This window comes from Curcuma longa, chromosome 12, assembly GCF_044706935.1.
Source record: "Curcuma longa cultivar G26 ecotype Majalengka, Jawa Barat chromosome 12, ITB_CL_G26_1.1, whole genome shotgun sequence".
NCBI lineage: Eukaryota > Viridiplantae > Streptophyta > Magnoliopsida > Zingiberales > Zingiberaceae > Curcuma > Curcuma longa.
The window spans coordinates 8875248-8901236 of NC_133872.1; the positions used below are offsets into that span (position 1 = coordinate 8875248).

The following is a 25989-nucleotide window of genomic DNA, read 5'->3' on the forward strand; positions in this document are numbered from 1 at the left end:
CGTTTGACTTTTGCTGGAGAAATTTAATGTTTGACCAAAAAGCTATTTTAGAGCATTTTTCTTGTGTGATTTTATAAATTGAATGCTTATCATGTTTCTTCCAATAATATTCTGTTTTTCTTTATTGCATTCAATTTCTTTCCATGAAGAAACCATGTGGAAGAGAAATATTTATCCATCTTATCAAGTCGTTTTTTTGCAAAATTTTTCATCCAGTTGTTTTATCTCTATTTGATCTGGAACCTCTTGCATATAAGGACTGCACTTGAACCAATATATAAAAGAGCACTTTTTTACTTTTCGAACAAAGAGGCATTTAGCTTTCCATGTTGCCTATCTATCTAGTGCATATGCCATTATTTTCGATCTGCTAGTTATTTTAGTATTCTTTGGCTTTGGAATTGTGCTTAAACCAATGCTTTCAAACTCAGAATGGTCAGGTCAGGTGGTTCAACTAGTTCAATCAGGAATTGTTAGTGTTCTGATCCTATTTATTAAAAATGGGCCAAACAAAGGAAAAACAAATCAAAGAAAGCAACTAAGAAATAGCAACAGTTAATTTCAAAATAACCATCAAATAACTGATATGTTTAACAATTCATATAACAATCCATAAAGGAGAATCAAAGAAAGATGGAAGAAAAAAAATAAAGGCACATACAAATATTGCAAAAACCAGGCAACCAAAAATATGTTAATTTACCAAGTGTTAATTCTTGCATTTAACTATACAACCATCAACCTTGGTTATCAAAATTGATATTAAAATCAATGTCTGGTTGGGGCGGTTAAAAATCCTTGGCATCAATTGAGATCAGTAGGATTATTGAAATTTAAATTGGTAAAATAATTCAAATAGGAAAAAAATAAAATGTCAATTTTTATTCCTATAGGATCAACTTCAAAGTCTACAGTAGCTCAAATAATTGATCTTAAAAGTAGTTTGATTAAGTGAACTAAATGCAGTAAAACACCAGCCCTTTTAAGTCAATTAATATCAATTTTACTGATCATTCTTATTTATGTTATTGGTTCATTTAAAATTATTTTTTCTAATTAATTGATTGAAAATTATGCACTTAGGTGAATTAAATGCACTTAGGTGTCATGGAAGATAACATAATGAATTTGTATGTATTTATTAGTTCATTGATAGTTGTCAAGCTTATACTCATGATAGCATGATAGTTAAGATTATAGTCTAGACTTAGGATCTTATGATCCAATCCGACCTAAATGAGCCAAATCCAACATCATAAATGCACTAAATCCCAAGTAGGCCTAATCGAGCCAAATCCCAAGTAGAATCTGAGTGGGGCTAGGATCTTATGAACATATGATCTGATTCTATCCCTTCTTAGCCTTTTTTTTGTAGGATCTCATCCCAATAACCATGATAAGATAGAGAATAAATAGCTTAGACATTCTAAACATTGATATTTGCTATAGGAATATTTTTTGCTATAATTTGAAGAAATCAATTATATAATATTCATTTTAATTCAATCGAAGAATCTTTTTTAATTATTGTCACTATCATTCAAATGTCTAATATCATTTATGCTATAGAAGTTGCTACTTGCTAAATAAATATGAAACAATAAACATTTTATTGTATTTTTCATATACTTTCTATTAGGGATGTAAATGAGAAAAGCAACCCAAGCTTTGTGTTGTTCAAGCTTGTTTGATAAGGTAGGGTTGTAAACGAGCCAAATTGAGGCAAGCTTTGTGTTGTTCAAGCTTATTTGATAAAGTAACCGAGCAAAGTCAAGACAAGCCTAAAATGAACCAAGCATTGAAATGATTGTTCAAGCTTGGGTTTGATTCGTTTAGGTGTTATTGAGCTCTAAATATGAGCTCGTTTGAAAATTTTACATTTTAAAGTTTTTTTGATTGTTTAGTGAGCTTGATATTGCGAGCTTATTTATTCGTTTTGAGAGCAATTGCTTGTCTATTTACAAGTTTGATTAGAACTTTGTTGATGAATATGGTTCACAAATTTTGTTTGCGGACATTGTTCATGAATATTGTTTACGAACAATTTACAATCATTGTTCATGAACATTAACGAGCTAAACACGTGTTCAAACTTCTTCATTTAGTTTAATAAGTTGTTCCAACTTGGTTATTTAATTGATCTTGTGTATAATGAACGAACATAAATAAGCTTTTACCAAGTTAAACACCAGGCTTGCTCATGAATGTTTGATTCACTTACAATCCTATGATAAGATAACTGAGCCAAGATAAGTTGAACCTAAACTGAACCAAGTCATTTAAATGGGTGTTTAAGCTTAGCTTGATTTTTTTTTTCCGAGCTTGAGCTAGGTTCGAGCTTGATTTGAGCTTGGTTCGTTAAGATGTTATTGTGCACTTAATTTGAGTTCGTTGATTCTTAATTTTTTTATACATTTTTAAGATTGTTTGGTTGGTTAGTGAGCTTAATATTGCAAGCTTGTTTGTTCATGTTGAGAGAATCTTTATATATTTACAAGTTTAATAAGATGTTTGTTAATGCATATGCTTTACAAGTTTTGTTCATGGGGATTGTTCATGAACATTGCTCACAAATAATTAAAAATGCTTATTCATGAATGTTAACAAGATGAACATTTGCGTTTTAACTTGTTAATTTAGTTTGATGAGTTGTTCAAATTTGTTAATTTAATTGATTTCATCTATATTGAACGAACATAAACAAACTCTTACCAAACCAAACATTAAGCTTGCTTACGAACTTTTGATTCATTTACAACCCTACTTTTTGTTTAAATAATTTTATTTATGTTTCATGATAGTGTAATGATAGTGAATAAAATGTTCATATTAATATTCTATATTGAAAGTTAATACATAATATGTGTTGGACCGGCTTGAGGAGGGTGAATAGACGGTTGAGCAAAATAGTACTCGCCTCTTTAAAAAAAGAAACTTGGTTGCAACTGGATCATTGCTTCCAAGGCAGTTAGCGCTCAATCAAAAACTCCTTTAGGCAGAGAAGCCTTTACAATTGAAGCACAGAGATTTAGAGAGAAGATTACAAAAGTAATTGATATCTAACTTCTAAAACTCTAAGCCTTATTTATAGCCTAAGAGAATGGATTTGGATCGTTGATCGTAGATGAACTTTCTCTTGGCTGTTGATCCGTTGATGCAATCCTATCCGTTAATTAGAGATAGGCTTTGATCATAGCCGTTGATTAAATAAGGATAAACTTTATCTTTTAATAAAAGATACAAAGAATTATCCTTAATAAAAATTAAGTATTTATCTTTTATATGATAAAAGGTAAATCTTATTTTTTCTTCCACGTCCAAGTCTACTCTGATCAAAGTCAACGGTCAAAAGTCAACGGTCAAAGTCAATGGTCAAAGTTAATAGTTTGACTTTTGTTGACTTTTTGTAGATTTGTCAGTTGGGTGATTTCTGGCCAACCGGAGTTAGGCTCATCCGAACCCGACTTTGGCCTTTCGCCCCTCGAGCGTGCTTCCTCCCGGCTTCTCGTCCCTCGGACGTCGCGCCACGTCCTTCTCGCTCCACCGTCGTACTCTTCCGTAGCTTCCGCGTCTCTCTGATTGCATCGAGCCCGTCGGCTCACTTTCCCGTGCAATCCTTCTTGTCTACTACGTCTTACGCTCGACTTCTTCCGTACCTAAATTCCTCTATACTTAGCATAGGGATTAGAACAACACAAGGCCTAATTTAACCTGGTTGATCACATCAAAATCAACCGGGGCACCAACAATATGAATAATAAAAATTGAAATAGAGTTCTAAAATATTTTAATTAAATTGTAGGATCTTACAATCTTATGTTTTGATTTTATGATTGGAACCTTTGGACTTCTTCACGTTCTTAGGTTGGATCTCAATTATGCCAACTGGAAATAGTAGTGGATTCAGCAAGCTCCCCCTCATTTGTGGTTCTTATAAAGAAAAGTCATTCTTAAGCATTAAGGATACTTGCTTGCCTTTTCTTTTATTTTGTTCTTCTCTCATTGCTCATTTTTGAGTTTCCTGATCTTCGTAGTCTACCTTTGCTACTAAGACCTTTCTACCCTAGATTACAAGATTTGTTTACCTCTTTTACTAAATACATTGACTTGCCGCTCACACCTGACTACTTTTATTAGTTCTATCACTTGCTTCTCGCCATCTCTTGAGCATGCGCATTATGTGAGATCATCATAAAGTCTTTGATCAATCATTTTTCTAAACCACCTCTAAGTTAACCATGTTTAAGCATGTTACAACTCCCACGGGTACGGTGTAATGGTAAAACACTTAGGGAAACAAATAAGAAGATCAGAGTTCGAATCTCAGTAGGGATGAATATTAGCCTTAACCATGTAACTTATTGAAAGAAAAAATTACGATGCTACACTTTATGGGGAAAAATCGTATAATTTAAGGAAAGAAATATTTAATTACATTATCATAATTATATAACTCTTGATAAAACCATAAACATAAAATTACTAATGTGAGACTAAGCCCCACTAGAACAATAACCCTTATAATTTGCCTGTCTCGGACAATATAACTCATCATGCCATCACCCAAAACTCTCAAAGATAGGGCAAGGGATAAATGAACAAAGGTATGACAAGAAAAATGTAACGGACAATGAAGGTGCTAAGGGAATTATTCAGCTTGTAACTAACTAAATAATAGAAGAAACCAGAAAGTAAACCAGAAAGATAACCTTCATCACATTCATGCATGCTTATGATATTGTAGTTTCAAAGAGAAGCAAGGCAAGTTCTAGAGTGTCAACTATCATGAGTGTAACTCACATAAAAAGAGAACAAAGAATAAGCATGATTAAGATCCTCATTAGGTAAATATAAATTATCAAACTTAATCTATCAAGGTAGAATCCATTACCACACTAGTGATCACATGCAATCAAGTATTCAGTCATGTCAAACAATCTCAAAACTTGATGGTCAAACTTAAAAAGTTGTTACGATTCTCAAAGTATTATGAGGGAACATGTAGGGAGATACAAACAAGACCAAACAAACTGCATGGTTGGAAAACAAATTAAACAAAGCAAAACAAACACAAACAAAAAGAAAAAAAAATAAAAAATAGAAAGGAAAAGAACGGACTCCCCTTTGTTCTTGGCGGTTGAAGGCTATTCAATAGTAGTAGCCAGGTCGGGAGTGGAATGATATGAGTCGTGGTGAGCATCTTCTTCATGTGGCCACTTCCTCCATCATTGTCCCCTTGAAAGTGATTGGAGATGGTTCAGTTGTAGCATACACTCCAGAGGTGGAATAATTGCGATTGAAGTAAACACTGTTCCTTTCATTATTTTCTCTTTGAAAGTTCTTTCGGGAGGTTGGAGGCGGTTTAATTAGAGTATCCATTCCAAGAGTGGGATGGTTCGAGATGAGGTCAAGACCACTCCCTCCATTATTTTTTTCTTAGTGCCTGGCGGTTGAAGATGGTTTAATTTAAGAATCCACTTTGGGGGCTTGATTATTGCAGTGGAAGTTAGGGCCTCATTCAACATGAATCTTGGAGCTGAGACATAATAGATGATGCGAAGTACTATCCCAATCCTTGAAGAAATAACCACTCCTATTGCATAGTAGGAGGTGTCACACATCATATCCAATATGAATGTCTAGTCCAGGGGTTTCTAGTTATTCTACACCCATGTGGGAATTAATTCATCATTTTGCTTGCTACCCTAAGTACGTCTGCAAGTACCCATCCAATAGCTTTTTCGTGCTGCCTCACAACACAACAATTTCTTCTCCCGGTCAGATTGAGGATTCTGGTCAATGATAGTCGACAATTGTTCATTCTCCTCAATGTGCACACCTCAAGTGATCAGGAAAGAGTTGTAGTTCTAGTTTAGGTGGCTGCACAGCTGAAGGAAGTAATTTTGTGGGCATTGCCTCTGCTGCACAATTCTCTGTACTTTCATCTATAACAAGATCACAGACAGGCTCAGTTGGCAATTCACCAACATCATCATCCATCTCTACAACATCAATTGTTTCATCAAAAGTTTTGCATGCAACATTAGCAACTTCATCAGAAATTTGCATGCATCATCCTCATCATCACAACACAGAATTAGAGAAGTCATGTAGAGCAGCAGAATCAGAGACAAGATTATCACAAACTCCACAATCCATTTCCTCAAGCACATCGATACCATTAGAAATGGTTTCTGAGAGAAACTGACTGGAGTTTTGTGCTTGTAGTTGGCTGATGGATGACGTAATTGGGTCTACATGTATCTGACAATTTTGTAATGATGCATCAATTGGATCGTACATGTTGTGCGTCTCCATACATAAGATTTGTATAATCTCCCCAACCATGAATACAAGTATTGCCAACTGAATCGTACATGTCTTGTTGGTGTTGGTAATACTCAGGTTGCTCAAGAGTCTGTTGGGGTTGATAGTACTCAGTTGGATGATTTCTTCAATCAGGAATATAGGTACTAACAAATGGATCATATACATTTTGTTGTTGGGATTGGTAGTACTGGGGTTGCTCAGGAATCCATTGTGTGTTTCCATACTTGAAATTTGAATCATCGCTCTAACTCAGATTATAAGTATTGTACAATGGGTCTACATATCTTGTTGTTGGGGTTGATAGTATTGAGGTTCCGAGGGGAAAACATCATCTTGTTGCAGGATGTGGCATACATTAGTTGGATGGAATGGACTGACACAAATACCATAGGTTCCCATTTCTTGCATCTCCATTCTATGTTGCGTAATACCCGAATCATAGGTCTCATTAATGCCGTCAAATTGCTGAAAATAAGCATCCATGTTTGCTTACAAAAGAAAGTTTCTAATCTTACATTGAAACACTGAAAGAAAACAAGATCAAAAGACACAGGAAACACACAAGACAAAACATATGGATATAAGAGACTTAAGGCACCTTAACAATTTTAAAATTTTTGAGACCACCACAGGAGTAAAAGTAAGTGAAAATACAACTGAAAAATAAAATGAAAAATTTTGAAAAATTGAAAAGGTGGTTGAAACATTGGAATTTGGTCAAAATAAGCTGTTATTCATGGAGAAGCGGTGAATATTGATCCACACATCTAATTTCTTCAACCTGCAAAGTTTGAGGGCAATTGAAGATACTAAAAATTTTGCCGAATAGAAAAACAAAGAACAATTCTAAGATTATTAAGCACCGATAATACTCCCCGACAACAACGTCAAAATTGATGACAATCGTATGACATACTACAGTTACAATTCAAATTACAAACCCCCTATCTAGTGCAGTTTAGGGTTGATCCAGATCGTTTCTCAAGGAATGCAGCGGGAATGATAATCTTAAGATTCAGTTATTTGTAAATGTGTGTTTGAGTTTTTTTATATTATAAATGGGGGGTTGTTGTTGGATTTGATGCTAAGACTAATAAATGAAAAACATTCTAATCTAATCTAACCTAGCTAAACTACGATTGCAAAGGGACGGAAACATAAAGTAGGATATGCTATTCTAATCTAACCTACTTGCAATCCACATGAAGAACAAACATTACTAACATTCAAATGAAATAAAATATTGTAGGAATTTAAATGAATTGAAATGCATTAACAGAATTGAAAGTAATGTAAGAGCGTGAAAAAAATTTAAACCAAACACGTTGCAAGCACAAATGAAGCTAAGCACTAAAGATAATGGAGCTCTCTCTTCGATCGGGGTACGTGGATGATGCAGAACCATGCTTGCGGATGAAAAGTAGGGAATCCCACGCCTTCCTTTCCTCTACAAGTGGATGATGTGAAACAAGTGCAGCAATTCCAAGAGCTCGTAGTGGAGTCGTACACAGAGCTAGGAATCCCAAAGCTCCAGTGAAGATGTCTCGTCAGCGGTGGAGATGAGGTGGACAAAGAATAGAGATGACGATGGGAATCCCCTTCGTCTCTTCTCCTCCGTGGATGAAGGTTGCGATGGTGATGACATTCGATGAGCAGGGGCGGATCCAGGCGAGGGCTGGAGGGGGCTGAAGCCCTCGCCAGGATCGCTAGTGTCGCCTCGTGGCTCAGCCGCGACCAGCATTTTCACCAACGCCGGCGAGGGCTGGAGGGGGCTGGAGAGGGCTGGAGGGGGCTGGTCCGGCTGGAGGGGGCTGGAGGTCTGGAGCAGCAGGGATAGGCGATCGGTGACTAGCGTTTTCACCAACGTCGCCTCGTGGCGCCGGTGGCGGCTGAGCACAGCGCCCCGCTGGAGTGCTCGTCGTCGTCTTCGTCAAGCGGAGCGCTCGCCCATGTTGCCTGTAGGCGATTAAAATACCGGGTAAGAATATTGGGTTATATGGTTTAATGGATACAACCCGTTAAGAAACCCTATAACGCCGAAACCTATTCCAGTATTCCTCATCCTCAACCGCGATCTTCGCCGACCTCTGTTTCCTTCCTCCTCATCTTCGCCCGCCGCCGCCGCCGCCTCTCTTTTGCTTTCCTCGCGCCGTCTTCCTCACCAGCCGCCGACACCGCCGCTCCTCCCTTCCTCGCGGTTCCTCAATCCTCCTCCGTCCGACATCGGCGCCATTGAGCTTGATAAGGAGGGATTTAATTTAATACTGATTGATTCAGATTAGGTTGATTTCAATTAAAGTAATACCTAATCTTACTTTCATCTTAATTATTTCTTTATATAGATTATGGAGAGGTTTTTTAAACCTAAACGTTTTCGTAACGAGGATTCTTCCAATGATCCTAATATTAGTGAAGCTGTGGAAAATCAATCTCATGTCGAATTAGATTTAAATGATATTGTTAGTGATCCAGGATTACGAAAGCCAATTGAAGAATTTGATATTTCTATTCGAGATCAAGTCCGAAGAGAGTACTTAACTAGGGGCCCTTGTCAACCAATTGGGCATGTGTATCCAAAAAGAACTTTTGGTAATCAAGAAAGAAGTTTCCAAGAAAGTTGGCATAAAATATATACATGGTTAGAATATAGCATATCAAAAGATGCAGCATTTTGCTTATGGTGTTATCTTTTTAAATTAACAAATAAAGGAGGTCGATATAAAGAGGATGTCTTTATAAAAACAGGATTCATGAATTGGAAAAATGCATTAGAAAGATTTAATTTGCATATTGGTGTTGTGGATAGTTGTCATAATCATGCTAGAATACAGTTTGAATCTTTTCAAGATCAAAGACATGGTATTTCAAATATATTACGAGCACATGGGCGAGATATGAAGGTTTCTTATCGTACCCGTTTAACAGCAATGTTAGATGTTACGCGATTTCTTTTGAAGCAAGGGCTATCTTTCCGTGGACATGATGAGTCAAGTAGTTCTTTAAATAGAGGAAACTTTCTTAAATTGCTTCAATGGTACAGTCAACGAAATGAAGAAGTTTCCAAGGGTATTAATCAAAATGCTCCTGGAAACAATCAAATGATTTCTCCAGCAATTCAAAAAGATCTTACACACGCTTGTGCCTCTGAGATCACAGTTTCCATAATTGAAGATATTGGAAATAATATTTTCTCCTTAATGGTTGATGAGTCTCGAGACATTTCAGTGAAGGAGCAAATGGGAGTTGTTTTGAGATATGTGTGAATAAAAGAGGACAAGTGATTGAGCGATTCCTTGCAATTGTACATGTATCTGACACTAGTTCTCGTTCTTTGAAGGATGCTATTGATGCTTTATTTGTGAAACATGGATTATCATTATCCAGGTTAAGAGGTCAAGGATATGATGGAGCTTCAAATATGCGGGGTGAATTCAATGGGTTGAAATCTCTCATTTTGCAAGAAAATCCATATGCAAGATATATTCATTGTTTTTCTCACCAATTGCAATTAGTTATTGTTGCTGTTGTCAAGAGTAATATCAATGTGAGTGATTTTTTTAACTATGTCTCTATGATTGTGAATACGACTGGAGCATCATGTAAAAGGAGAGATCAACTTAGGCAAATTGAACATGATAGAATTGTTGCAATGTTAGAGGGTGGAGAGATTAGTACTGGCAGTGGTGAAAATCAAGAAACTAATTTAGCAAGGCCAGGAGATACTCGTTGGGGATCTCACTATTTGACATTGGTTCGTCTATTATCTATGTGGCCTTCAGTGATACAAGTTATGGAGAATATTTGTGATGATTCTAGTTCTTTTGATAGTAGAGGGGTTGCCAAAAGTTTGATTCAGAAAATGGAGAATTATGAGTTTGTTTTCATATTGCACTTGATGAAGATGATATTGGGAATGACACATGAATTGTCACTTGTCTTGCAACAAAAAGATCAAAATATTGTCCAAGCCATAAGTTTAATTGAAAGTGTGAAAGATCAATATCAAATATTTAGGGAAGAAGGATGGTCTACAATTATGGATAAAGTCAATACATTTTGTGAGTTGAATGAGATCCCAGTGTTGGATATGAATGATAATTGTTTGATTGGTGGTCGTAGCAGGCGCAGAAAGCAAATTATCACCAATTTGCATTATTATCGTGTGGAGATTTTCTATCAGGTATTATTTCTAAAAATTTTACATTATTATATTCGCTAATAAGATTTTCTTTACTGATTAATTATTATTGTTGCAAATTATAATGTTAGGTTGTTGATTCAGTTATACAAGAGATGAATACTCGCTTTTCCGAAGTTGGCATAGAATTGCTTAGGTGTATGACATGTCTTCATCCAAGAAATTCTTTTTCTGAATTCAATGTTCAGAAACTAGTTCGACTTTGTGATTTATATCCTGAGGATTTCTCAACTAATGATTGTATAGTTATTGAACAACAACTTCAGAATTTCATTCATAATATACGACGAGATTCAAATTTTTCTGAAATTAAAGATTTGGGAAGTCTTGCTCAGAAAATGGTTGAAACTCTAAAAAATCAAACTTATCCATTGGTTTATCGTCTGATTGAGATGACATTAGTTCTACCAGTTGCGACTGCTTCCGTTGAAAGAATATTTTCTGCAATGAAGACGATAAAGATTGATTTACGCAATAGAATGGGAGACGAGTGGATGAATGACAGTCTAGTCGTATACATCGAGAAGGATATCTTTTCAACAATTGAAAATGAGCAAATATTGCAACGTTTTCAAAAGATGAAAAGTCGCAGGATGCAATTGCCTCCTCTTTCTTATCCGAATACCACAAGGTCCATAGACCACACCCAATACTAATATGCTGTCTTGGTATGTTCTTTTGCTATTCTGTATATGGTTGCTTTTGCTATTCTGTATATGGTTGCTTTTGTTATTCTGTGTATGATTGCTTTTGCTATAAGATGTAAATGGTGTATTATATTCACAGGTCCATTTTAGAGGATATCCAGGAGAAGTTTTGATACCTTGTGAAGGTGAAGAATATGTGAAATGAAGCTACATTAATTCACTAAAAGAGGTATGCCTTTTAAGATTTTATATGTTGGCTACTTGGCTCCATATTTTCTTTTGCACTTCATATGGTTTTAAAAGTGTTTGTTTAGGTCACAATATGTAGCCGCTTAACCTATTCTAGAACGGAAATAAGGAATTACACAACATATTGGGTATGTGGATTCCTTTTTAGTGGTTTGATTTGCTGTTATGATGTTTTTGACTTTGTAAGCTGTGTATGTGTTTTTTTATTATATTTCTGATATAAATTGATGGTTTATCAGCCCTATGTCTAAGGGTTTTGATGTGTATTTGGACAGGGACATTATGTATACCTCTTATACCCCCAATTTACTGGGGAGATTCTGTCCGTTTTGATATTAGGAGAGGATAAGAGATAGTTGGCTAAGTGATCTGCATTTTGAGTGATCTGCATTTTGAGTGATATGTATTTTTGGATTTTCGGATCAGGATCTTTTCCTCCCGCACATTTACTTTTTTTAAAAAAATTATTGATTCCTCTATACTGTACATTGTAAAAAAAATTTATTAGCCCTCGCCAAAAATTATTTCTGGATCCGCCCCTGTCGATGAGGGAGGGAATCCTTGTTGCTCTTCGTGAGGTTGGATGATGGAGGTGACCATCGGAGATGGAGATGATGGAGGGAATCCCCTTTCATTCTTCTCTTCGATGGATGGAGATGGTTGCCAGAGATATAGAGATGGAGATGGATCGGGTGGTGAAACGGAATGGAGGAGATGATGGAGGGAATCCCTTTTCGTCTCTCCTTCTCTGTGGATGGCATGTGGTGGAGCAGATGATGCATGCTCTTGATGGAAGAAGATGATTCCTAATGGCTGCTCTTTTTTCCAAGGATGAATCAGCCTCTCTTCAAGTGAACCAGCCACCACGTGCCACAGCCATGCCAGGGGCACAGCCAGGTCGTGTTGGCCACTGAGGTGTGCGTTTGATTGGGTTCCAACTAGGGACATGGCCAAGCCGTGTTGTCTTCTGTTTTATGCATTTGAGCCCTCCTTTGACGCCTACAAAAAAAGATACATTAATATTTTAGACATAATACAATGAATTAGAAAGCATTTGAAATGAAGCTTAAAATAAATCCTTTCTTATGAAATATAATATAAACACGACTTTAAATATACGAGAGGATTAAAAATACCAAGCAGCAGGAACACAAAATAATACGTCAAATTGTTGGTGTCGGATAGAGGTTGCTTGTAGTGGTGCTAACAACCTTAAAAGGTCCTTACAGTGAGCTGAGGTAGGTGTTTGAGTAATGAGCATAGGCTAGGGGTATCAGTGCTCCCCTCAGCATGGTTCTGGCATTGCAAATTTAGATCTTCAAAGGGCCGGGAGAGGAGGATACCATTGGCAGGTGCAACAGTTATGTGTGAGCTTTGGTGTTGGAAGGAGCAGGATTAGGGTAGCTAGTACTCTACAAGAAGGATTGTGAAAGAGGGCGTGGAATGCACATGAAGCAGCAGCTCATGTAATAAAGGATTTTGAAAAATTGGAACTTCACCTATAAATTTGGAGAAGATGTTCAGAGGCACGAATTTGTGCTGGAGCCTAAGGTTTCAATGACCTAGTGTTGGTATTGGATATATAGTTATCGATTGCAGACCTAGCTACTGAGTGATAACATGAAGTAGTGTATTCTCATGACATGGAAAGAGATTAATGTAAGTCTAATGTGCATTTTGACCGTGAAATTGTCCAAATTGCTAGTGACATTTCTCTTGAGCTAGTAGTGGAAGCTTACATATGGTTGTCAACAACAATCATAATAGCGCTTGGCTTGTATAGCTTAGGAGGGCCATGTTGCTTGCAAAACAAAACGGGAGGAGGACAATTTTCTCTGAAAGATTGGGCTCAGCTGGAGTCGTGGCATGAGCATGAACTCATTAATGGATGAGCCATATTTGTTGTTGTGGAGGCATTGATGGTGGCCAGGTTGCAAATAACGTGAAAGGCTCTGCCTTGGCACACTAGGGGAGGGGTTGTGTGAGCAGTGGGCACGTGTTTCTTGAGTGATGAAGTATATATCTAGAGGAGCACAAGTTATGCAAAGGCATCACATGGTGCAGGTCATGTGGGCAATGAGTGTCAGATTCAGGGTGAAATTTTTTTGAGCCCCACGAAGAATAGAGAGGAGGTAGGGAGAAGACCTTGATGGGGAGGTCAAGAACTTCCTGTGGAGGAGGATTGTCTTTGTAAAAACCTTAAACCTAGAAAGGGGCTGTGATAAAATGTAGAATTTAGGACAGAAATATTGGATCATCTTATGATGGTCACATAATAACTACATAGGTAGATGTAGATTCATGATAAAATCCCCCCTAAACGTATAACTACTAATATGAGACCAAACCCACTATTCTAATACCTCTAACAAAAATAAAGGGGTTGAGAGTCATGGAGCCTGATAGAAAAGAAGGTAGAGGAAACAAAGCTACCGATGAGAGAAATTTGCTGGAGTGGAAAAGCATACAAAAAGGAACAGAGAAAACATTTGGGGATGAAAAGTTGTGAAAACAAAATGGCAGTAGTGGCAGAGTAAATGACAGCTGCTGTAGTAAGAAGGGTTTGTTGTATTAATATGGTAATGTATTATAATGACTGACTAAAGTAGTTTGATTGGTCAACTGCGTGGCTGAGAATCAACCAGTCTTTCAGCTGATGGATGCAATTTAAAAAACATAAGGGACACATAAATCAGGGTTATTTTTGTGGTTGTTTGCCTTTGCATGTACTAAATTAAGAGAAGACGACTTATAGTTAGGCCACTCAAGAGATAGCAGAGTTTAGTGTGCCATCAGGGATTTTTTGCTGCACATTGCACTTGTGTTTTCCCATGACACTCTGCTATGCAGGAATATTCGGCGGCAAGTCATGTCAATGTAAAACCACATAATGGATCTACAAAGTGAGTGTAAAATTCACAAGTCCTAATCAATATCTGTAACCAAAGAGTAACAGAATATTGATAAGAGGAAACTTGAATCTCCATGAGTCATATCCTCTTATTTTGGTTATTATCTGCGCTCCTGTTTATATCTTTCTGCAATTACATTCATTATTTTCTTCTATTCCAGTTGAGAACTGCCTCTGGACACGTCATCGGACTCCCTTTGCTGTAAGCGTTAAACAGTGGGTGGAGCTGAGGGCGATGAGATCTTCAAAGTCGCCTGAGACTTCGCCGGAGCCGATGAGGATCAGCAGAAGCTTCCAGAACAACCTGCGAACACAGGGAACGTCAGTAGGAAGGTCAGGGGGTGCCCCGGCGCGACCACTCCGACGCTCAAGTCAAGGACCGTGGGAGGAAGAAGATGAACAGTAGAAGAGAGTAAGAGTTGAGAGAATGCGAGAGAGCCAGGGAGAATACCTACGGAGCAGAGTGGTCTATTTAAGGAGAGATGAGCGTGCATACCTGTCATGTCTCATCACGGTTAATGAGGTGGCAGGAACAATCGAGTTCCCCGTCCCATCGCCGGTAAAGTGCTATGTTGTCACTATTCGTGCAGGCCGTAGAGAGATGACATTAACTATTGGGGGTGTGGGCGTGTCAGAGGTGATGGGACGTACCAGGGCACGGTAGGTCATTGGGTCCATCCAGTAGGCTGCTAATCACGCGAGGTGGGGCTTCCAATGTTCGAGTGATGTTCATGACCGCTTCGGCGATTCGACAAGCGGATGACCGAAGGGAAGGATTTGGCGCGTGGATGGCCGAATGGAAGGATTCGACCAGTAGTTAGCCGAAGGGAGGATTCAGCTAATAGATAGCCGCATGGGCGATTTGGCTAGTAGATAGCCGCATGGGCGATTCGGCAAGGCCGTTGCCGAATGGGCGATTCGGCAAGGCAATTGCCGAATGGAGGGATTCGGCAAGGCAGTTGCCGAATGGAGGGATTCGGCAAGGCAGTTGCCGAATAGAGGGATTCGGCGCGTGGGTGGCCGACTGTAGGGATTCGGCGCGTGGGTGGCGGACTGTAGGGATTCGGCAAGGCAGTTGCCAAATGGAGGGATTCGGCAAGGCAGTTGCCGAATGGAGGGATTCGGCGAGGCTCCCGTCAAATAGAGGGATTCGGCGAGGCTCCCGCCGAATGGATATACTTCGTGGGTGCGTGCCTGAACTACTCGGAGGTAGAGGGTGACTTGGCCGATCAAGTTCGTAGACTCAGCGAGTTGAACCTGTGTGGTGGGACCAGACTTGGACTCGAGTCTGACCATGGTGCGCCCCTTGAATTATCCCCGGAACACCTTCGCTGCTTAGCATTACATAAATGAATTATTTTAACTATCTAAACTACTTAGGAGGCTGAGATTCTGGAACAGATTGATCGAGATGTAAAACGTACTCATCCAGAGATGGAATTTTTTTGTGGAGACTCTTCTATTGCAAAGACTAATCAGGTGAACAAGTGCCAAACACACCACTCATTTTTTGCAATAAATTTGATGCATCAACTTTAGTTTCTTACTCATTTTTTTTGTTTTTTTTTTCAGGAAGCTTTAAGGCGTATACTTATTATATTCGCAAAACTGAATCCTAGTATAAAATATGTACAAGGAATGAACGAAGTTGTGGCACCTCTCTTCTATGTCTTCAGGAATGATCCAGATGGCACTAATGCGGTAAGGACAATGTTAATATACTAAGACAAATTATGTTAATTATTTCACTTGTCATTGTAACTTTCTGTAACATTATGGTCTCAATCGCTTACACCATGCTATTATTGTTTAATTTTTAATTTGATACCGATGATAGTTCATTTTGCACTTGGACAAAATTCAACTGTCTCTAATATGCGTCTCTGATATGCTAGAAGAGGTTTGGCTTGAGAGGGAAGCTAGTTCCACGGTATATTAGATCGTTCGAGATATTGGAGCGGATTCGCGAGGTTGCATATCGCCTGACATTGCCTTCGACACTTGCGGGTGTCCATAGTGTATTTCATGTATCTATATTGCGGAAATACGTACCTCATCCTTCACATATTCTGAGGGAAGTGCCTATTTCTCTCCAACCAGATGCATCATATGAGGAGATTTTGGTGCAGATTCTTGATCGAAAAAAGCGACAGTTGCAGAACAAAATCATCCGACTTGTCAAAGTCGGATGTCAGCATACTTGGGAGCTGGAGGACACTATCCGGGCTCGATACCCTCATCTGTTTGTTTGAGGTATGATTTAATTATTATGGTATTTCTGTACCATAGTATGAAGATAATAAATTTGGGGACTAAATTTTTGTTAGTGGGGCAGAATGTAAAATACCAAAATTTAAGGGTTAATTGTAAATAAATTACAATTATTTAGTGAAGTTTAAGGAAGCTATTTGAGGGGCTAATTAAGATAAATCCTTAATGGGTTAAAATATATATATAAATAAATAAAAGAGATGAAAAGATTCGTCTCGCAAAGACGAATCTAACAAAATTAGTTTGGGTCAAATCGGAGTTCGTTTGGTCAGCGAATCAAGTTTGAATTCGATTTGCTACAGTATCGGTTCAAACACTCCATTAAACCCTAGGTTTAATGACCGATTTAGCCTAGTTAAATTGCGTCGACCCTAATCTCGGTTTAAAATCACTGTTACTCGGAATCGCAAAACCCTGCCCGACCCGTGTCTCCTTCTTCCCCGATCCCCTGCCGCGCCTTCATCGCCGCCGCCCTTCACCTGCGAGATTCCTCTACTTGACGCCACCGGCGCCGCTTGGAGCCAACTTCACCGCACCGCCGTCGCCTCCCAAATTCGTGGTGTCCGCCGAGTGTAGCAGCACCGCCGCGAGTGCAGTCAGCCAGCTGTTTTCCGACACCACTCTCCGCTTCGTCCGAGCATCTTGCGTTGTTCTACTGGTCCTCCGCGCGAAGGAGCCACTGGCACTATCGACCGTCGTGTGCCACCTCCCTGCCCGAGCAAGCATCGGTTGCAAGCAAGTGAAGAACCGAAGAAGAGGAAGATCGGTAAGGAATTTTTGATTTAGGTTTCAGGGTGTGGTTGGTTTTTGAGTTGGATTTTGTGAATAGCTTGAATCCCTTTGGATTTGAAGATTGATTTGTCTTCCATAGCTCATTGGTGTGAGTTGTTCTTGATCGGCTAGGTGGCGAGATTGGATCAAGTGGAATTGGAGGCTAAACTAAGGCATAGATCTGAGGTAAGCCTTTGAAACCAATTCTTGTAGGATCTCGTTGCTCTGTTCTTGAAGTTCTCTGTTGGTTTCGGTAAGAATGAGATTTAGGGATCGGTGTGATGTTATCCGGTTAAGTTCTGATCAGAGGGTAACTATTTTATCAATCTGTTCATGAAGAATAGGTTGGATCATGTTATGAAATTTTCTAAATTGTAATCTATGGTAAAATCCTTGGAACCGAGACTTGTAGGATTTGTTCCATAGTATTGCTCTTGGTTTGGGTTCTTGATTTGATCTGATGGTAACCGAACATGGGTTAAGTATGGATTCTAGATTATATTGACTAGTCTAATGGGGTGTTAAAGGCGAATTGATTTGGAATGAATGTTAATAAGGGGATTTATTGGATTATATTATAGAGTTAATTATTGTAAATTTAATACAGTATCATCGTAGTAAGTATTGTATTATTGTTTATTGCAGGACCTTGATTGGATTGGTTCTATTATACACGGAGTGTGATATTTTCTGAGGGGTTCTTATTTTACTTTCGTCGGATTCAGATGGGTACCCTATACTTGGTCACTACAGGCTCCAAATCCTAGTGCATGATCTACTGTTGATTATCTACTCATTTGTTATTCATGTTGCTTGTGTTATTATCTTGTTGTTTCACATGTTGCTTGACACTTGTCAGTTGACCTTGATATGATCTGATACTATTCTGTTGTCACTTTTGTTATTTAGTTAATTACCTAGTTGATACCATGTTGTTCGTTGATTGATATATATACCAGTTGACCTTTGATCCATTGATAGTACAGTTTTCCATTTTGTATTATTGACCTGTATTGATTCATCTTGATTCCTGTTGAACATGCTGATTTATCGTAGTTATTACATGTTGGGATGATCATCATACCATCCACATACTAGTTGTAAGTGTTGATGACAACATTGTTGGCTGTTTTTGTTGGCTCTTACCCGACACCGTGTTATGGTGAGACAGGGGCGAGAGCATATGTTGCACTATGTTGGGTGCGACCAGGACTGGCTATATTGCCCTCCTGCTACACTGCTTGCTCCCCACTAGATTAGTGATGGATTGTTGTTGGAGCCTACGCAGTATGTCTTGTTGTGTGCCTCAGCTTCACTGCTCTAGGAGGGTGACTGGGGATGACCCGTAGACAGTGACTTGCATTTGATTGCTATGCTTGCTGCTTATTTGCATGCATTTGTTGGTAGGATATTATATAGTTTCTTTTATTCATACGCTTATAATTGTTGCACTTGTTTGCTATGATTGCTGCACTGCGTGATATTTCATACATGATTACATGCATATGAGTTCTATACCTGTTGCTCAGTCTTATTTCTTCTTTATTGCTTCAGTTGATTCTTGTTTATTTGTTGAGTACTTATTTACCTTCCCGTATACATGTTTCCTTTTAGTCTGTGCACTCTTGTTATTCCTTTTGATTTACATGTACATGCACTTCTATTCTGTACCTACTGAGCATCTGATGGTCACTACCCAGACCTTGGGGATTTCTTTGTTTCCTCCCCAGGTAGCAGATAGGTGGGAAGTACTTGGAGCTTGGAGAGTTGGCTGACTAATCCATCTCACATCAGAGGACATTTTTATCGTCTGAGTTGTACGGTTTCTAGTACGGTTGTAATTTTGTGGTTTGGTGGTCTATTTTCTGGTAGTCTTGGAGTTTTAGACTTATACTCGTTGTGATGTGGTTTATATTTGTACTTGCTATGTTTCTGTCGTGGATATATGTTTTTGGATTGGTTATATTTTCCGTTGTGAAGATTTTATAACTTATACTTGTGTGGATTCGACGTTTTTACATTCTAGATTTAGTTACATGTGTTAGATCAGTGGTTGTGGCCGTGTAGGCCTTATATCTTATCTGTGTTGTGTGTTGAAGGATGTGTAGTCCTTATTGTGGCCGTGTTGGCCTATTTGTATATATGTATTCAGGGAAAAGTCATTGTTACAGGGGAGATGTTGTCGAAATTTTTCGGACGGCCTCTCGGGACTTGACAGATTCAATCCACTAATTGGACGTTAAGTCGATTGGAAAGCCTTAAAATCAAGTAAGGATATGACGAGATCTGATTGAGTTTAGTCGACTGAATAAGGTGTTCAATCTACCAGATAAAAGCTATAAAAGAGCCTCAGGATTTGAGGCTCATAATAACAATTCTCCTCGATCCATCTTGTTCATCTGCCGTGCTGTTCTGTGCAAGTATTATTGCTAACATATTGAGAGGCTCTCTGATAATCAATAATAAAACTCCATCTTTTCATTGTCGGTATTTCTTTATTACTTGCATTTCAAGATACAGTAGTGTCTTACTACTATCTTATTATTCATACCATTCTTTTTCTCCGAAAATTTTTCAGAAAGAGAATATTAATCGATTGTTCATTAGTAAATTATTAAGGATCGTGGATTTTGAAGTAGCAATCTAAAAGACTGTGTATTACAAAACATTCCACCAAATAAAATGAGGTATTACAAAACATTCCACCGATGTTCTATGTGAAATAATTTCAATTTTTAAATTTTTTTTTTCTATTTTTCCTGTCTATATTGATTTTATTGGTCCAATATAACTAATACTTAGATATTGACTGTTTAATTGTGATATTGATACCTCTACCTTCCAACTTAATTCTGACTTGTGAGAATATGTTTTTTTGTCTTCTTTTTTATTTGACCATTATTTCGAGACACGTCTGAATAATATATATAATCATGATGTATGCAGACCTTTGCAGAGGCAGGCACATTTTTCTGTTTTGCCGAACTACTCAGTATTTTCAGGGATAACTTCTGCAAACAACTCGACAAAAGTGTTGTTGGCATCCAGTCTAAAATTGAGAAATTATCGCAGCTTCTGAAAAGACACGATGAAGAGCTTTGGAGACATTTGGAAGTCACAACAAAAGTAACATATTTTGAAGTTTTCTAAGATTGTCGATAGTATCTATTGGGTATTGTTATTTACATGCTTTGCTTTCCACTTCTCTATTCTGCATTTGGCCAAACTTTAGTTCTGTAGTTTGGAATATGAACTGTTTTTATTCTACCAAGTTATGCAGTGACCAACAAACTGTAGAGGCTAGCATAGTAACTTGAAAATAATGATTGTTACCTGCATAGTCTAGCTGCTTTTACACTCAATAAATATGCCCCCTTCAATGTTGTTTATCCTCATCTAGTACATTTTGTCTTGCTACAAATTGAATTTGGAACTGTTTCAGTTTCTCTAAAATTAAGTATACATTATGCTTATTATTATGATAATCAATTGAAAAATATGTGGAGTAAAGACATCCAGCGGATTTTATTAAATTAAGCCTTTGATTGAGTCCCGAGCAATTAACTTGGATTTTCTCCCCTACAAAGAGAAGTGTTAAATATTTGTATTGGATAATGAAAGAAACAGAGTTAACATAATCAGTTGTATCGAGACTATTGGAAGAAAAATGAATACTTTTAGGGTTGATAAGCCTTTTAGTTTTTATCTTTTCAGATGGATTCACTAGCCAAATAAGAACAAAATATTTATGGAGAATCATTTGTTGGGAATTAGGATTTAGTCAAGATGGTCATGATTATGGATGAAAAATATATTTAACAATGCAACTACTACTATCAATCATGTAGTGAAGACGGTTAGAGTAACATTAATACAACAACTAAGCCTTTATCACTCAGTAGAGTTGGATTCTATACCCTCATCTATATTTAATGAATTTTATTCTATTTTTTTTAACTAAGTCTTCCTCGGTCTTCCTCTTTCTCGATTAATGTGTGTATTTATCATAATCTTATATTGTTTAATTGGAATATTTATTCGTTGCCTAAGTACATGTTCATATCATTTTAAATGTGTCCCTTGAAGTTTTCTCTCAATATATGCAACCTCGACTTTCTCTTTAATGTAGTCATTTTTTATCTTGGTCATTCTCTATGTCTGCACATCACCTTAACATCATCTCTGCGGTTTTCATCTTCTGCTCGTGTGCTCGATTCATAATCCAACATTTCTATATAATATATAAGGTCTAATTGTTTTATAAAATTACCCTTTAAAGGTACCTTACCATAATAAAGAACAACTGACATCCTCCTTCATTTCAACTATTTGACTTGTATCCTATATAAAACATTTATATCAACTTCTTTACCCTTTTGTAAAAATGTTCCTAGATACATAATGCTCAATTATAGGTAACTCGTCATCTTTTATCTAAACAACTATCTTACTACGTCTACTACTATTAAATTAAATTTCATATATTCCATCATTACTCTATTAAGCCTAAAACTTTTACTTCCAACATTTCCCTCTAAGATTTGAGATTAACATTTACTCCTTTAGGCATTTCATCGACCAAAATAATGTTATTTGCAAACAATATGCACCATGGTAACTGGTCTTGGATGTGTCTAATGAGTTCATTCATAATTAGTGTAAAAAATATAGATTTAAAGTTGATCCTTGATGTAATCCTATCTTTATAGAAAATATTTCGGTTAATTTGCTTAGAATTTTTACTCTTGTTATTACATCCTCATATATATCTTTAATTGTTTCAATATGCGATATGTTAATATTTTTTTCTAGAATTCTTCACATAATTTTCCTTGGGACCCTGTCAAAAGCTTTTCTAGGTCAATGAATATCGTGAATAAGTCTTGCTTCTTTTCTTGTTCTTTTGATCAATTGTTTGAGAAAATGTATAACTTTTATAGTCGACATTTCAAGCATGAATATAAATTATTTTTGGTCACTTGGCCTCCTTAATATTTTTTCTATCAGTTTTTTAAAGTTTCATAATATGAACCATTTTCTTAATGCCTCTATAATTCGCATAATTTTGTATATCTCTTGTATTTTTATACAGGGGACTAGATTACTTACCCTCAATTGATCAAATATTTTCTTTGTTTTCAATATTAGGTTGAATAACTTCGTAAGCTACTCAATACATTATTTTCTTAGACACTTCATAACCTTTATTGGAATATCATTCTGTCCATCACTTTTTTATTTTGCATCCCGTTTAATATTTGTTCTATTTTTTAAATTTGAATTTTTGATAAAAAATTTAAATTGTTATTCTCCTGATCTATTAAATTTCTTAAGTTGGTATCTAAATTTTCATTGAAAGGTGAATGAATGGAAATACTTCTTCCATTGTTCTTTTATTTCCTCATTCTTTATTAGTATCCTATTGGATTCATTTATAATGTATCTTTTTTTAGTAAGATCTCTTATTATTCTCTGCCTCACTTTAGCTATTTTATAGATGTTCCTTTTCCCGTTTTTTGTATCAAGCTGTCAATATAAGCTTTCATAAGCTTCATTCTTGGCTTCATTTATTGCTTTCTTAGCCTTTATATATTTTTTAAAGTTGCCTTTGTTCTTATAAGTGTATAGTAACTTGTAGGCTATTCATTTTTCATTACTTTCTTTTGCACTTTCTTACTCCACTACTAAGATTTTTTATTTGGTGATGTTTGTTCTCTTGATTTACTGAGTACGCTCTTGCTTATCGTTTTCAAATTTAATGTCATTTTATCTTATGTTGTATTCTAATCATCATGAATTTCTCCTAATACTTGTGCTTCTACCTTTCTTTAAGATATTTTGCTTTTCATCCTTTAACTTTAATCACTTGGTCCAACAAGTTATACATGCTTTGCTTCTATTAATATTATGCTTAAGATACATATTTAACACTGTTAACTTATGTTAGGTGGTTGGGGAGTTAAGATTTCATTAGGGATGACCTTGTAATTTTTGCAAATTTTTCTATTCCTCTTCCTAATCATAAAAAAGTTAATTAACGACTTAATGTTCCACTTTTGAATGTAACAGGTGTTTTTCTCTTTTCTTAAAGAATGTATTAGCTATTATAAATTTATATGCTATTGCGAAATTCAATATAGTTTTTCCTTCTTAATTTCTTATTTCAAAATCATAGCCCCTATGCACTCTATTTTTCTCCTATATACCCATTGAGATCTCCTCCTATTAAAATTATCTCAATTATTGGATTTTTTTATACTATCTCAGCTGTCTTCCTAAAACTATTTCCATTTAATCATACTTATATCCATTTAGATCTCCTCTTATTAAAATTATCTCAATTATTAGAATTTTTTTATACTATCTCAGCTGTCTTCCTAAAACTATTTCCATTTAATCATACTTGTGATGCATATATGGTTGATTATACTAATAGTTTCTTTTGCCATCACTATTTTGAGAGTTATAATCCTATCTCTCTTCCTAACTACTCTTATTACTTCGTCCTTTGACAAATTATTATAATATTGTTTATCCTTTTTTTTTTTTATTTTACTCTTTCTTGTATACCATAATTCAAAATTTGAATTCTTTATCATCCTTGCCTTCTTCCCTATCTATTTTGTCTCTTGTAAATGCAAAATATTAATTCTTTCTTAATCGTCGTATCTACTACCCTATTGCTTTAGGGTGAGCATTTTGACATTTCATGTTTTAAATTTAAGATAATTAGTATTCTTATAATGTCTATCCTTATCCAACGTGTTCTTGCTTTGTAAAACAACCTAGCATTAACATAATAGTTTGATAGATCCCATAGATAACATTTGTCTGTTTTACGTTGGCTGACAACTTAATACGACCCTCATGATTTTCCAGGTTTGGGACCTGTTATAGGGAGTTGATTCACCATGGGCGGAGTTTATGGTAACACTGATAATCAAGCTTATATATATTTAATTACGACATTGTCCAACTCTTTCTGATTTGAGCCCAAAGTAATCCCAAAATGATCTCCAGTTGATACAATGCTCAATTGCCTTGCATAAAAATCAATCGAAACACTGATAAGTTCAGCCATAAGTACTCCTAATTGCACCATTTAACTCTTGAATCACCTAATCACCCATAAATAAACCTCGATCAGCTTATAACGTAACAATGTTTGTTGAAGAAAGGCATATAATGGTCTCATACTATTATTCCCTTTCCCTCCCCTCCAATTGTTCACTAAGTAAACATTACTTCTTTCTCTCCTCTCCCCTCCCTCCCCCTCCATGTTGAGTCCGTTCTCGCATAGCAAACATACAAGCCACTCTTTATGTGTTGCTGCTAGATTGATTAGCTTTGGTAGCTAGGGTTAGTCCACTGTTGTCTTTTTATGACTTAGAGCGACTACCTTTGATTTCTTTGTTGAGAGCTTTAGTGATGAAGAAACAATACAAGGATTCATGAAAATGTATTGTTTGTTTTGTAGAAAATAATAAATTTCATAGAGGAAATTGAGTATTTCCTTAAATGGCTGTGATATGAGTAAATATTGCCCCTTTCTTCGCTTCCCTTTTATTTCATTCCATGGCCTACAGGAATGACTGCAGGGATTGCCGACGAGGTTGGCTGATGGTGATGATTGGTCGTAGTTGGTTGAGATAGCTAGTGATCGTAGACATGCTGGTAGGCATAATTGATAGCCCATTGACAGACTCACATGCCATAGAGATCTAGATGGAGGTGATTGAAGGGGCTTTTGTGCGTGTGTGTGTGTGTTTTGGGGGTGGGGGTGGTCCTTTCTTACTGGTTAGAGATGACATTACATATTTAGGACATTTCTTAGCATGAAACAGCCACTGTTTTTTATGCCGGTATAAATTTCTTATTACAACTTTGGAGGACCTGTAGTTGAGGGAAATTCAACTATTATGTCATGGATATTTTAATTTTAAAGAACCAACTTATTCTTAGTTGGATGAAGTGAGTAAATCATTGAGTTAGTAGTAGACAAAGATGACCTTTTTCAAAAGGCCTACACACCAATGAAAGAATTGAGGGTGTACAAGGATGGTTCAGTGGGTTTGAAAAGGCCTACAAACCAATGAAAGGGTTGTACTCAAGCTAGCCACTGAAACATTGCATAAAAGATTTTCGAGTCAATGATCGATGCTTGGTCATGGAAGGAAGCATAGGAAATTTCACAAATCCCAATTAATGCAGTGAGCTTCAAAATGTGCTAGCGTACGGTATTCTGAAACGATTAACATCACTTTATATATCTAGCTTTCTTTGCATGGTAGCTGAGATTTTATAATTATTCTCTTTTACATGACAAGTTACTGATTTCAGATGAAAATCTATCTCAGGTAAATCCTCAGTTCTATGCTTTTAGATGGATTTCACTACTATTGATGCGCGAGTTCAACCTTACTGAGTGTCTCCATATCTGGGATGTTCTTCTAAGTGATCCAGAAGGCCCACAAGTAGGAGGAAATTGATTCTTCATTTCCACCTGCATGTCGACTTATTTAGTCCGACTCATGGAACATTCCTTGATTCTTTTGCAGGAAACCTTGCTGCGAATATGCTGTGCTATGTTGATAATTTTTTCGAAAACTTGA

At 36.8% G+C, this 25989-nt stretch overlaps 2 protein-coding genes and 1 long non-coding RNA gene across 3 annotated transcripts; all 3 read left to right on the forward strand.

The window, feature by feature from the left end:
- The first annotated feature begins 9257 nt into the window (after nucleotides 1–9257).
- On the forward strand, nucleotides 9258–10571 carry LOC141842851 (uncharacterized). Its single transcript, XM_074730841.1, has 2 exons — nucleotides 9258–9589; nucleotides 9652–10571. Exons 1-2 carry the CDS (start codon nucleotides 9258–9260, stop codon nucleotides 10547–10549), a joined length of 1230 nt encoding a protein of 409 aa, XP_074586942.1. The 3' UTR covers nucleotides 10550–10571.
- Nucleotides 10572–12029: 1458 nt separating this feature from the next.
- Nucleotides 12030–25989, forward strand: LOC141842852 (uncharacterized). The gene is made up of 7 exons (XM_074730842.1): nucleotides 12030–12174; nucleotides 14497–14660; nucleotides 15716–15814; nucleotides 15908–16036; nucleotides 20324–20503; nucleotides 25735–25851; nucleotides 25936–25989. The coding sequence occupies exons 1-7, from the start codon at nucleotides 12030–12032 to the stop codon at nucleotides 25987–25989; spliced, it is 888 nt and encodes a 295-aa protein (XP_074586943.1).
- Nucleotides 17037–19372, forward strand: LOC141843538 (uncharacterized). The gene is made up of 3 exons (XR_012603031.1): nucleotides 17037–17372; nucleotides 17510–17563; nucleotides 18023–19372. It is a non-coding gene; the product is annotated as an uncharacterized LOC141843538 (long non-coding RNA).